The sequence below is a fragment of the Drosophila grimshawi genome, unplaced genomic scaffold (genome assembly GCF_018153295.1).
Source record: "Drosophila grimshawi isolate 15287-2541.00 unplaced genomic scaffold, ASM1815329v1 contig_44, whole genome shotgun sequence".
NCBI lineage: Eukaryota > Metazoa > Arthropoda > Insecta > Diptera > Drosophilidae > Drosophila > Drosophila grimshawi.
The window spans coordinates 5,076,616-5,091,245 of NW_025063240.1; the positions used below are offsets into that span (position 1 = coordinate 5,076,616).

General features: G+C 39.0%; 1 protein-coding gene and 1 long non-coding RNA gene across 5 annotated transcripts in view; both read right to left on the minus strand.

Moving 5' to 3' along the window:
* Positions 1-235: 235 nt before the first annotated feature.
* Positions 236-1,061, minus strand: LOC116806270. Its single transcript, XR_004365598.1, has 3 exons — positions 982-1,061; positions 756-874; positions 236-707 (listed from the first exon to the last, which is right to left on the minus strand). It is a non-coding gene; the product is annotated as an uncharacterized LOC116806270 (long non-coding RNA).
* A 1,033-nt stretch (positions 1,062-2,094) lies between these two features.
* Positions 2,095-14,630, minus strand: part of LOC6558198 (brain-specific angiogenesis inhibitor 1-associated protein 2) — a 33,226-nt gene continuing 20,690 nt past the window's right edge. Inside the window, exons 2-12 of one of the 4 annotated variants that reach the window (XR_006246687.1) lie at positions 8,589-8,664; positions 8,367-8,450; positions 8,213-8,274; positions 7,688-7,885; positions 7,528-7,593; positions 7,212-7,421; positions 6,701-6,902; positions 5,976-6,637; positions 5,758-5,912; positions 2,664-2,851; positions 2,515-2,578 (exon numbers count right to left, since the gene is read on the minus strand). Coding sequence is in view for 3 of the 4 variants with exons in the window: in XM_001985167.3 (XP_001985203.1) it covers positions 3,585-5,124; positions 5,758-5,912; positions 5,976-6,637; positions 6,701-6,902; positions 7,212-7,421; positions 7,528-7,593; positions 7,688-7,885; positions 8,213-8,274; positions 8,367-8,450; positions 8,589-8,664 (3,255 nt within the window). In the remaining variant the exon portion in view is untranslated. Of the gene's footprint in view, positions 2,579-2,663; positions 2,852-2,889; positions 5,125-5,757; positions 5,913-5,975; positions 6,638-6,700; positions 6,903-7,211; positions 7,422-7,527; positions 7,594-7,687; positions 7,886-8,212; positions 8,275-8,366; positions 8,451-8,588; positions 8,665-14,630 lie in introns of those variants that run through there. The other 3 variants (XM_032737143.2, XM_032736594.2, XM_001985167.3) reach the window with 3 other exon arrangements.

Below are 14,630 nucleotides of genomic sequence, written 5' to 3' on the forward strand. Positions count from 1 at the left end.
TATCTTCAATTTTTCTTCTGTTTATTATTAAGAAAATAGTATATTATGTAGAATAAACAAAAGAAAATTAACCATAAATATAATACATTTATAAACACCGATGCTGCAGTGTGTAATGATAACAAGATCACAATTACATTTAACGGAAGACGTATAAGATTTTGTCGTTTTATAACTTTGATGATGAAAGTTATTACTTAAATTAAAATAACAAAAATCATATAAAAATGCGTATATGGATTAAAGTATAAATGAATTTAAAATATAACATTATTTGCAGTTGATATGTACATTTCAGATGCAAAGTCCTTGCGAACACAGAATCATCTACTTATATGAAAATATATATATATATATTGCTTATGGTAAATTGCACTTTTGTCATGCCCGGTCCTGTTGTTTGCTGTCACCATCGTCTTGATCAATGACTGCTAACTTTTTTAAAGCTGAACACCAACCAAAATCGAATAGTTTTGCGCTTAGAGCGCCTTAAAGCTCCATCCTCCGTGCTAAGCCTTCGAGATGTCCGTCACAGCTCTGAGTTGTTCCGCGTTAAGTAATTTATTGTGCCGCATGCAAGTCTTCTGAATATCCAACATGTCGGAGTCATGTTGCCGCTAACGATTGCCGCAGAGAACTGATTCCCTCGATCGGCGGCGTACCCATTTTTATACAGGTCGCGACATGAAGCCGCAGCCAGCTATCTACTATAAATAGAGATAAGTAAGTAGTATACAAAACAAACTGATGCATACATATGTGAAACGAGTATTGTTATCATAAAACTTCTACACACATATGTGCATACAGTATACATATGTGTAAACACAATAGATGAGTAAGAAACCGGAAAGTCCAAGCAGGCCGCAGCTACCTAAATACATAAGTATTTCTATATATGTTATGCAGGTATAGGATGCTCTTATCATATGACCCTTGACCCGTGATTGTGTTTATCACATTTTCTTTTCTATCGCTCACCAAAGTCATTCTCGGTGTCAAACAATGCACTGTGGAACGAAAGTCAATTATTCTTGGTATAAATTTGAAAAGTAATATAAAGTAGTGAAATTTGTTACAGTTGATTTTCATGTACATATATTGAAAATGAATAACAAAGCATGAATTGCTTATTTCATTTTATTTTTTCACTTTTAATTACAATTTTAACATTTATTTTATGAAAATTCTGTTTTTGACCACAGTTGATTGATCGCATAAGGGTCAAAGTCAAACTCTTTCAGATGCGACTGCTGTGTTTTGTTTAATATATTCTCTTCAGGCAGTCAAATAAATATATATATATATATATGTGTGTGAGTGTTTATACATACATATGAGTACAGCCATTAATACGTAAACGTATTTACATAAGTTGGAATGAGGCATGATAGATATCCGCCATTTTGGCTATCCACCCTGATAATTTGTTGTTCAAAAGGGGGGCGTTATTTGTTCGACCAATGGTACTACATATTTATTACGAGCTCAAAATTCATCTTAAAATTTTTGCCTGAATAAATACATTTTGAGACAATTTTAAATTTTCGACGGCCACTCTCAAAAGTAGCAACATTTTCAAAAGCCAGTGGAATGCATTTCTTATATTAAGGTAAATAATCAAAAAGACCTTTTTTTTTAAATAGTTATGGATTTAAATTTACACTGGTGTCAGTGTTTCAAAAGTCAAGACAAAACGATAATAAGGGCAGAATAAGCAAGGTCATTGGCTTTGGTGGCCTTTCAGTATCAGTAAAATATATTGTATTTTGTATATATTATATAAATGTGCACATATATGTATATTATTATGTACATTACGCATGTATAAATGAAAATCATCTTCAAGAGTCTTTGGTTCATGCTCTGAGAGATTATTTGAACCTGAATACAGATAAGCCAATTGGCAGCATTAAATAAAGTTGCGTCACAGAATAATGAATTTGTTTAGCTGACATTACTAATTGATTATTTTACTGGAGTCACAATCTCATGTCATCATGAAGAAGTAGATGTAAATATAAATAATACTTTGTGATAAAATATGTTAGTCAATCTTACCCGTTTTGTAAATGTTTAAATAAATGCGGTATGTTTACTTTCATATTTTATTTTATACGGCATAAATCAATTACATTTTTCGATCTTTAACATACATAAGTTTTAACAAACAATACAACTTAATGACTACCAAGAATCCGTGCCCAACTGCATTTGAAACTGGTCAACTAAGACTTCCAATGAATCCGACTTCGATCTCCACGGTCAGTTCCAGCTAGTCCAGGCAGGACAGAGCAGAATTGCAAGCTCCATTATACAGATAAGATTACAAATATTTTTGTGGTTAAGGAAAGGGAAATGAGTTCGCGTTGTGTGTGTTGCCATGTGAGTAACTGTGTGTGTTTGTGTGTGTGTGTGGGTGTGTAGTTGGAGTTTTCAGTAGTCCTAGTCGCACGGTCACAGTAAAAACTCCACCTTGCGCAGTCGTTGCTACTTGTTCACGCTCCGATAGATCATGGGAGCCGAGCGATCATTGGTCTTCGTGTGACGCAACTTGATTGTGGCAAATTGGGAGGCGCTGCAAAGATGAACGCAACTTTGCGAATACAACATGGCAGTACATACATAAATATGTAATTGGTACTACTGAAAAGAGCACTTACAATAGGCGTTGTTATAGCTTCTTTATACAATTGATTAGAAACGGGTATTATAGCTTTTTACATACATTGGAATTTGACCGGGATTGTATTTTTGTGGACGTGCTTTACTAAAATATACTTCTATGCAATTGTATTTTGTCGTTTGCTTTCAATAGCCTATCGAGTAGTTGCGATATATACCGCGTCTTCTGCAAATACAAAATATATTCATAATATTTCCACTCATTGGATGTGTTTGCGTGTGTGTGCTCAAATAATGTAACATGATGCAAGATCTTAAGTCTAAAGCAAAAAATATTTAATATATATATGTATATATATGTATATATTTATTTATGTGTATATGGTTTATGTATTTTTCTTAAAACGGTGCGTTATGCAAGGCACCAAATAATGGAAGTATTTTACTCGCATTGCGAGTTTATACATAAGTAGTAAGCAGTCAGCATTTGATGTGTGTGTGTGAGTGTGTGTGCAGAGTTAAAAAAAAGAGCTCAACTTATCGTCCTTCCTGTACAAAAAATCACCGGAATATGCTCAGTAATACTACCCAATTCCACTAACCAAAGAACAAGTGGAATATTATTGGAATCCGAATCGGGTGGCCTTAAAAAATATTATGATTATTTTGTGTAAAACAAAATTTGGTCTTAACTCCACGGGCTGTTAACAAGTTCTGGAAATTGTCTGAATGTACTTTGTTTAAGAATTGCATGTTTTTGTTTTTCTGGGCTCCTGCAAGCTGCACAGTTTAACTCATGCTCCCTTCAAGCCATCAATCAGTCGCCGCCACGCTCGGCGCATTTTCTTCTCTGGTAAGAAAACGGCGAAACTACAACTCCTTCCTCTCACAACATGGCTCACTTCATCCAAACCACAACTCCCTTTTCCTCTCCCTCTCCCTCTGCCTCTGCCTCTGCCTCACTTCAGTTTACCGCTGACGGGCTTCTGGCCATGCTGCTCTTGATCCCAGAAATCGTACCAAGGGCCGTAGCTCTTGTTGCCCACGTGCGCTTTCAAATTGCGTTCCAATGTTGCGCTGCTGTTGTTGTTGTTATTGTGATTGTTGTTGTTACTGCTGGAGGAGGATTTGAGCAGGCGGGTGCGGGGCAGGATGGTGGCTGTGGGTGCTCCCGCATTGACTGTGGAATTGCGGGTCAGTGTGCTATCCTGCTCCTTGGAGTTGGACTTTTTTAGCGTATTCGTTGCCATTGTCGATGTGGACGAGCGAAATGTGTGAAACTCCATCTGCTGTTGCTGCTGCTGTAGCTGATGATGATGATGCTGACGTCTCAGCTTGTCATCTTTGCGCACCAGATGATCGTTGATGACAATGCAATCATAGGGATCGGAGCTGGTTGACTTGATCTCTGCCTCGGACTCATCCTCGCTAGTGTAATACTGCTTGAGTATATCCTTGCGCTTGAGTGTCTTCATCACCATTCCATGATGATTGCCACTGGTTGGATTGCCACCGGCATCATGCTGCATATCATCAAAAAAGTTGTTGACATCGCTCAACTTGAGTGTTCCATGCTCATCGCTTTCACCCTCATCCGTCGAATGAAGTGGAAACTGTTGTTGTTGTAATTGTTGCTGCTGTTGCTGCTGATGTTGTTGTTGCTGTTGATGTTGCTGATGTGTTGGCTTGGATCTGCTGAGCGTCTGCGACTTTTGCTGCGGCGTGGAGGAAGCAGAGGCAGAGTTAGATCCCTGTTTGTCCAGCTTGCGATGTCCATGGCCATATTCCGACTGCTGCTGTTGATGTTGGTGTTGATTTTGCGACTGGCCACGACGCATTGTGCTCAAGCGTTCGCTCTCCGAGGGCTCTTCAATATCAATCTCAATGGTCTTCATAATCTTCATGCGTGATTTGGGCGTATAGCCGCTGCTCCTCTGTTGCACTTGCTGCTGCTGGTGCTGCTGGTGCTGCTGTTGTTGCTGCTGCTGCTGTTGTTGTTGTTGTGGCGGCATTGCTGGACTAATCCCATAGATGTTGTCATCATCATCGCCATAGATTTCGGTGCTGGTAATGCTATCCTTCCGACCACGCTTCTCCTGCGACGAACTGGAGTTGTGCGACTTGGTTAAAGTGCCATTGGCATTCGTGTGTACATTGCGCTCCCGATCCTCATCGGAGCGCGGCTCCTCGGCACGCAACTCCTCAAGATTGGGTGCGGCGACCAGATCGCGATGCTGCCACAGCGACATGCCGGCGAGAATATCCTCGCCGCTGCGTCCGCCGCCAAATTTCCAAAATGATTTGGTTCGCTTCAGGCCCGCACTCGATGCCTGCAGTATCTCATCGTCCGAGGCGATCAGATCGTAACGCATCTTGCCACCCAACCGATTCAGGCTCTTATCATCAATCTGGCTGTCGACGCTATTGCGGAAATTACGGCTCAGCGTCCAGGAGGCCACATCCCGTGGCACCGTATGCGTATTCGTATCCGCGCGTCGTCTTTAGTTTGGTTTTCATTATCGGTTTTGTGTGAGATTTTTCATTGGTGTGGATTTGTGGGTGCGGGCGGGTGGTTAACACAAAGGATGCGACAATGATGTGGGTGGTGGGTGGGTAGAGCGACAAAGTATATAATGATGATACATGAAATCAAAAAAGAACAATTAAATAGCAAACAAAAAGTCAGTTAAACACATCAATTACAGCAAATCTATAGCATTTTCATGGGGTGGCATGGATTAGTGACAATAGCAGCCAGTTTGATGATGATACAGGTGCCAAATTGAAATCAAATATATATATAAATGTTGCTGCTGTTGTTGTTGCTCAAGTTTAACATTCTATGAGTAGGAATCAAAATTAGGGGCTAGCCTTATGAGATGCGAGATAGAACAAATAGAAACAATAGAAACAGACACTTTGAAATGTGACTTGATTTTAGAAGTCTCAAAGCTCAAACCAATATTTATTTTTTGGATTTTTAGCTTTTAGCTTGAGTAAACGATCACCAAATTAAAAAAGATCAAGCATTCATATATTGGAATTAAAAACAATATTAGAATGATCAATAACAATAATAAACAACAACAACAACTGAACATTTAATAATATCTGATCAAAATGGAAGCTTACCGAATGGGCACACGTTGTGTGGATGCCTCCTCATCGGAGTAATCCACCTCCGGCTGTGGCGGTGGCTCATTGGCGAACCCGCTGTCGTTGCTGCTATGCAGTGACGTCTTTGCAGCCGCCGCCGACTTTGTGGACTGTGGTTGACTCATGGAGCTCTGCATGGCAAATCATATTGTTATGAATACAGATAAGTACAAGGTTAACATTGTATTATTCACCTGTGCTCCGTTGAGCAGCTTCTGCTTGCGCCTCTCAACGGCTGCCGGCACACCATTGGTGGCACAGAAGCTCTGCGAGCTGTTCAGCATACGGGCGCTCTGGTTCTGGCCATTGGGCACTGGTGCGGGCAGTGTGGGTGGCGGACCGGGACGTGGATTGGCCGCCGAACCGGAGCGATATTTCTTCTGCTGTTTGATGGTATCGCCGAACATGCGTGTAGGCGATGATTCCTCGGCGCTGTGATTGCGTCGGCGCCGATAGGTGGCGTCGTTCTCCATCAGATCCAGTTGCGCCTCGTATTGCTGATGTTGTTCGTGGTAGTTGCTGCGCAATCCGCTGCCGCTGCCAGTGGCGCCACCACCACCATTGCGGTCATAGCTCATGTGCATGTTCTCATAACGCCGGCCGCCAGATGGCGCCAGCTCAATGCTCTCCGCATTGGTGTAAGCCACTGGGAACCAGCCAAAGTGTTGCGTCCGCAAATTCTCACCAAACTGCCAACCCTTGGCTTTGGCACCCACAAGCGCCAAACGATCGCCCTCCTCGAAGGACAATTGATTCTCCCCCGATGGCATATACGCATAGAGCGCCTTCACCAGCGGACGCTGATCCCCACGCTCAATCTCTCCATGCGGCTCCTCAATTATTTTGTGTTTACTGCCTGCAAAAGATAATCAGTCATTTTTGGGAATGTTCAATCTCGACTCCTGCGTGTAATACATACCTGTGATGGGTCCTGCGCCGACCAGCGCCAGATTAAAATCGGATTTGGCACGGGGCAGCGAGTTCTGTGCATAGTGCGTGGATCCCAAGGCGCCATCGCGTTCATGCAGGGTGCGCATATCGCCATAGGGTGCATCGATGCTGCGTGACTTCTTCAGCTGAGCGCCACTGATTTGTTCATCCTCAGCATCTTTGATGCGTTCCTAGAATAATGTAGCGGCGACAAAATGTTAGGCAGATGTAAACAGAAAACATAATGCAAAATCTTAAGCAATCTATCTCAAACTGAAATTTGGGTTGTTGCTAATTACATTTTTCCGTTTGTAAAATTATATTTAGAAGTAAGAATTTTGCATGCAAAATACACATACAAATTTACACAAAGTCTATGAAAAATATGAGATTTACTTTTTGTAATTCTGTCTCCACATAATTGTTCTTCTAAAGAAGTAAGAATCGTTAAGTTCTTTGACTAAAAGAGTTGTTAGTGGCAGTGGCAAGGGATTACTCACGAGGCGTCTTGTGTTGCTGTTGCTGCTGCTGTAGCCGCTTTCGTATGCGGCCGGCGGTATAATCTCACGAGAAGCGGCAATTTCTTGCCAATTTTCGAAATTATTATCAATTATTGTTTTGCCAGTGGTGTGGTAGGCCATCCAGTGCTTGGCTATCGAGCACTGACGCTCCAAGACGAAACCATAGCGTCGACGCTCCTGTGTCATGGCCTGTTTTTTGATTTTGTTTTTTTTTTTTTTTTTTTTTTTGGAAAAGCAAAAGAATCATTTCTCATTCTCGGAAGCCAAGCAAATGAGTTGGGAATGAGAAACTTACGTTCTTATAGCTCTGATCACAGAATATATCCAGCTTCTTCTTTTGATCCTCCAACAGTTGCAGACTCTGTCAAAATATTTCATATTTTAGCAATTGTTTTTTGTTTGTTTCTTTTTTTTTGTATTTTTTTTGTTTTGCAGTTCTGTGGAAATTAACTTACTCTCAGCTCCTTTTCAGTATTCTCGGGCGTTGCCTTTTTCTTGCGCTGTTTCTTCATTGTGGAGACAGCCTTCTGGTAGCTCTCCATGCGCACCTTGTGCTGCTGCATGAACTTCTTTTGCTCATGCTGCACCACTTTTGTGTCCTTCTCCAAATTTGTCTCCAATGGCACCAACAGATCCACGTAGAAGGCTTTCAGCTAAAATATACCATGTGTATTAATATTATGTGTGATATATTTATATTTAGTTATCTATACAAGTATTGTTTAATTTTTATTGGCAAGAATTAAATTAATAGAGTTTTGAATCAAGTTTCTTTCAACGATTCGAACAGGTTTAAGTCAAATGAATTCACATCCATTCAGTTATTATTTAAAAATATCTTTAAAAAAAAATGGCTAAACGGGGGTTCTTCTTTAATGCAATGCTTTTAGAAATCATCAATGTTTCATTTGAAACTTCATTAAATAAATAACTCTCTGCAGAAAATACTTAGCAACTTGAAACTTATAGGAGCCACTTACAATATTCATCTGTTGCTCCTGTATCTCCTTGTTAACATTTACAACGCTCATCAAAGCTGAACCTGCAATGGAATTTAGATAAGTTGAGAGTATATATATCTCTATATCTCTGTATATATATCCATATATCTCTCTTCGTCTTCGGAGGTCTTACCAATATCGCCTGTTCCGCTTTGTTGCGCATTCATTGCAATCTTGGCCAATGCTTCATTGAATAGACGCGAGGCAGTTGCGGCACCTGTTGCATATACATTTATAATGGCACGAAATGCATTACAAATTAGTTAACTGTATGCTATACCATAAACTTCTATATGTATTTGTACAGTGAGCCGTATGTGAGTGAGTATGAAATGATGATAAGTTATGTGCTCACCATGCAACGCCTTCAGGTAACTTTTGCCCGCTGCAATTAGCTGTCTGGCACCCGGGTTGAATCGATCGAGTATGTTCTGTAATTGAATATATTAATATTAATGCTATTTAATACACGTTTCTATGCACGTCAATTAACTATAAATTATGAACTGCCATCGCATACCAAGCGACAGATCATTTAATAAAATTATATTTCATGTTTTGTTTTTGTTTCTTTTTTGATTTGTGTGTGTTTTTTCTTTCCATTTCATTATGTCTGATATCAGTGGCTATTTGTTTCTTGTAATGGTTTTTTCACGACTTGCTTCGGGTAGTAAAAGTTCGTTGTGCAAGTCACATCGAACATTGCTGTGGTCAACAAAAAGACATCAACATCATTAGTTCCGCGTAAGCTGGCAACCAGGGACTTGTGTAAAAGTCGCAATGCACCTGCACATTTGCCTAGGCAATATAAGTGGTGAATGGACTACTGCATCGACTTGTGTATTAAAAACGCCATCAATATAATAACCATGCACATTATTCACTGAGAAAGTGTAATGGCAGCTTTCTTCGTACATATATTTTGATAATCCACATAAGCAGACAGATTAAAGTCAGATTAGCAGACTTCCAAAAGTAAAAGTATTTCAATATTATCGAGCTTACATTTTGAATTTTCAGAATTAAGTAAAAGTATTTCAACATTATCGAGCTTACATTTTGAATTTTCAGAATTAATATTAAAATAAATTAAGAAACACATTTAAGACAAGTTAGAATGCTCGAGTCGAGAGAGTTCGACTGGGAGAAGACACAGCTTCTAGTTTTAACTAACTTTGCACACACTGAAATGTAGCAAGATTTTGTTGGCTGTCGCAGGTGCTCAAGTGTCACAAAAAAAAAAAAAACAAAACAACACGAGCTTTGAACATACATATATGCACATACACACGCTTTCACAGATCGAGTGCCTCTACAGAAATCACATAGACATATTTCTTTGCTTTGCTTATCAAACTGTTTGCTTGTGTATAGAAAGTACGTGCGATTGCTGATAGTAGTGTGCCCAACAGATGGGCAGACAGATGGACAGACTGACAGATATGCTGATCAGAAATATATGCAGATGATTTTTTTTCTGTATGAATTTAATATTTTAAAATGTAAGCTTTAAATGAATACACTCAAGAACATAAAAAGTTACTCACTCTATAAATATATTTATATTTCATTTTTATTTATTTAAATTTATGTATTTATTAATGTTTCATATTTATTAATCTATGATTCCTCGAAACAAAGCCAAAAATGCTCGCTGATAAGAAAAGGGCATTTAAGTCAATCACTTTTTTATTTTTCGCGTGTCTGAATTCGGGGCAATTCTGGGAAAACCCAGAGATACATTCAATGCCAAAAGTGCGGGCAGAGTATAAAACATCTGACGATTTTGGATTTGATTCAGTCAATTATCAATTGAAGGCTGTGCAAACAAAATGAAATTAAATTGTTTTAACTGTAAATATATTCTATATGTCGTTCTGATCCTTATCATCGATGAATCCTCTTTACTGGCTGCAGCTAACAAAAAGGGGGTAAGCTCAGAAGTTATGAATAATGAAGATAATAATAATAATACATAAGCGAAATATTCTAATTCGAATATTTATCAGTCTCAGCAAGCATCGAGGAGCGAGGTGAATCAGTGCGCAATATATGCCTATAACGCTGTGAAGCCACTACTTAGCCATATACGAGAGCTGAAGGCAAAAGTGGAGAGCAAAAATAATGAAACATCCATGAACAATAGGGTAATTGAAGAACTACGCGAAAAGTTATTTGATTATAAGGCAACTCTAGCTAGAAATACAGAATTGAGAAATGAGATAGATTTCTTTAAGAAGAACAATGATCTGCAAATCAGCCATATGCAATCAATCGCGAATGAATTACGTAATCTTAACTCACAGAAAATTGGGGGATGTACAACACAAGAAACCGATAGCGATTCAATAAAATGTAAGGAATTGAACTATCACTTGGAGGAATTGAAGTATCAGTTGACGCAGAAGGACCAACAAATATTAAATATCCAAGAGGATGTCAAAAAATGTGAACAGAACTTGGAGCATATAAATGAGAAACCCATATTAATTGGTTGCCCGGATTCGTCGGGTGTCCATAAGATCAATACTTCTTATTCCTTTGATGCTTTATGTGAGAAGGAAGGTCCTGAGAAAGGAGGTCCTGGATGGACAGTTATCCAGCAGCGAATCAATGGAAAAGAGGATTTTAAAAGAAATTGGTACGCATACCGTGATGGTTTTGGTTACTTTAATGGCGACTTCTTCTTGGGCTTGGAAAAAATCTTTCAATTGACGAACAGCCAACCCCATGAACTCTATATACATCTGGAATACTTCAATGGAATAATCAAATATGCGAGATATAACAAATTTGCAATCGCTGGCGAATGTTATGGATACCCATTGAACATAAGTGAATTCAGTGGCACTGCCCCAGATTGGATGTCAGAGTCCAACAATCAGAAATTCAGAACATATGAGACTAAATGGTATATTGATAATTGTGGAGATGCTGGCTGGTGGAATCCCGAATATTGTATATCCAGGTAAGCAATTGACAATCAGCATCGTCTCTCAAACAATTGCATTTTTAATCATTTCCTTTCTTGAACAGTTTTTCAAATGAAGAATCATATGACAACTATAATAACTTGAATATCAATGAATGGGATAGCAAGGTGAAAAATGTCAGAATGCTTATACGCCCAACCAAATTATAAAAATTACACATATGTAATATGAATTGTAAATATCTCTATCAGAGTTTTCAATTAAATAAATCTATATTCAAAATTATGTAAATCAGAACATTGAAGAGTAATCGTGTTTTCCTCCGTACAATATTGATATTGATATATAAATATATTGATATATGAAATATACGCTGTTAATATTTTAACTTAATAACTACACAGACAAATACAACAGAATGACAGCATTAAACAGATAATGATTTGCCTTACTGAAACTCAATTAATATTGTTTATCATAAATCACGAAATCAATCAATTGCATACTTTTAAAATTAAATTCATGGAAATATAAGCACTTAAATGATAATAAATAAATTGCCCAATGAATGCATTTGAATACAATCGCAGGTGCATAAGGTCGCAATAGATTTATTTTGGGTGACGTAAATGGTTGTTGTCATCTGGCAGATAAGCGATGAGGTACGTAAATGAAGGTGAAGCCCGCGTATAGTTTAAAATGACATCAGCTCAAGCCCAAACATAAGCATGATGGCAAAGACAACAGCTCTATTTAAGCAGTACACACATGAATCCTGGGCTGGGCTCTAAACAAAATGTGGAGAAAAAAAGACAATGCCCAACCACTGAGCCACTGAACCACTGAATCGCTGGCACGCAACAGTTGAAACACTCAAAAAGTTGTAAATGAGTCACAAAGCGTTTTATTGTCTCGACACTTGGCCACTTGAACCAGTCCCAGAGAGGAGAGTGGGGCATTGCAAGAGTAAACCTGCTCCGGCATAATTAATTACTAGACGCTTGATTATTGAAAAATATTTTGCTAAGAACTCATTTCCGCCAGGCAAGTGAATAACACAAAAGCGCAGCACTCATGAATACAATGAGTACGAATACTCAATTGTCGAAAAAAAAAAAAAAACAATTAGCAACAAACTGTCAAAAACAAAATATGTATAAACTTAGGCATGCAATAATAAACAAAATTTTGTTTTTCTCCCGCAAGAAAACAGTTCAAGTTGTTGTATACCCAAGTACAATGGCATCTTGCCAACCCAAACTTAAAGCAATTCTTGGTTTTAACTCTATTTTTATTTGCCTAACAAATTTATTAGCTGCAAATGTGCGGCATCAAAGCGTGGGAATGCATTCACTCAAACTGGAAATCAAACGAAAACAAAACAGATACACAAGGTTACGCTCGGCTTATAGATATATATATCTATATAGATATCTATATCTATTTGGATATGTACTACGATCTGTTGCGACTTATTTCGAGTGTTTACTTTCATGCGAGACTCCCATTAAATGTTGAATATACATTGGATTGTTTAATTAGTTGAAGTGCGAGGGCATAAAAAGTGCGCTAACCCTGACATAGGCTAAGCACCCTGCACTTAGATAGATGAAAATGAATCTACGAGATACATTTGTGCACCTTCAACTCCAGTGCAGTATGCGGTTTATTGGGCTACCAATGTTGGTTGTTTTTTTTTCCTTTTTTTTTGTTTTTGATTGATTTGTGATTGTTCACAATTCAAGTGCTTAGCCGGACAGTTGTGATAATTGGCTGGGATTAGTGGCCCTCATTGGCATAAATGCTTATAAGACCTTGTTGACCTCAAAATGGTAGTCAATTTCGAAAGTTCTTTGGGATTCTTTGATTTGATAAAACCATATATATGTTATATACGATTATTTATCAAGAGAATTATGCATCTGTATATGTTTTATGCCACTATATCTAATATGTATATGTTTTATGCCACTATATAGTTAAACTAAATTGTATCGCATACATTTCCATCTTTCACTGCGGCTGGTCGCTTTTTCTTTCTTATGCAATGTAGAAATGAGCTGACGCAACGCTTATCACACTTGCAAATCTCTTTTTTGCCAGTTCGTAACATTTAAGCCAAAATAAATTGTGTAGCCCCAAGTGGCCGCTCAAAGTGGGTCCCGAGAGTGGTCGGGTTTAATCGACGCTTAACATAAATCGCCAATTGCGCTCAGCACATGTAATTTTTTAATTAAAAAAAAAGAGTCGCAATACAAAATGGGGGGCAACTATTTTGTTAACTGTTTTCACCCCTCTCTCACTCCCTGGCAGTGTGCGGAATTTGAGGCACGCGAGGAACGAGAGGCACGCGGGTAACAGCAGCTAGCTGCTGGTATAATATCAAATGGGCCTGGCCATAATTCAAACGACGCCAACGACCACACCCACCATATGGGCATGCGAGAATGCAATCCGCCAACAAACACAACAACTGACAACAACAACAACGCCAACAAGCACAAGCCGCAATTATGCCAATTAGAAAATTAAAACATGCAAAAAATAAAAAAAAACACGAAAATTTAATGGAAGGCAACCAAGCACGCAACAGGTTAAACCACATGGAGAGAATTACAAAAATACAAGCTGTTGACAAAACTTTAGCTGAAGGCGTCAAGGCGTAACCTCCTCTATGCCAATCCCCCTCTGCACACACCCTTCTCCCCACTCTACTGAGAGATGAGCGCAGCGTGCGTGAAAAATGCTTGCAATTTGCGTGGCTGCCCAGTCCAATAAAAAGTGTGTGCAAGCAGTAAGGCTTCCCGCCCCCTTGGCCCACTCGGACGTTGACCCAGTTCCATTTGGCTCAAGCCTTTCTCTCTCTCTCGCTCTCACTCTCTGCCTGACTCTCTCAGCCGCAAGCTCTCTTTTACTCCGTGTATCTAATGCAGCAGCAGCCTTAGAAATGCCATCGCCATCGACTCACACAATCCGTCACAGTCTGAGTTTTAGTCTCAGTTCCAGTTCCAATTCCCACTTTGCTCTTTGGCACTCGGGGCTAGAGCATTAGGCAGCGACTTTGTCGCCTCCATCCAGTGACTGCAATTTTCATTTATATTCATGGCAATTTTACACTTGCTTTTTTTGTTTTGTTTTGTTTTGTTTGCAGTTGGGTCGTCCCACTTGTGCATCATGCTGCTATGCTGCTGTTGAGTGGCTTCGCCTTCAGACCAGTTCACTGTACCCCCTAGACACATTATTGTCCACCTTGCAGACAATCAAAATCAATTGAATGATATTTTGTTACTGGCCACCTGGGCATCATCTCAGCGTCCAGAATGTGCCATAAATTATAGTTAAATAATTCATCAGGCTGACTAAAAACTGGCTATTCAGTTAGAATGAGAAAGAAATCAATCCAAGTTATCGCTCTTCATTTCAGATTCAACTTCGAAACTTAATCGTTTAATCAGTGTATTACT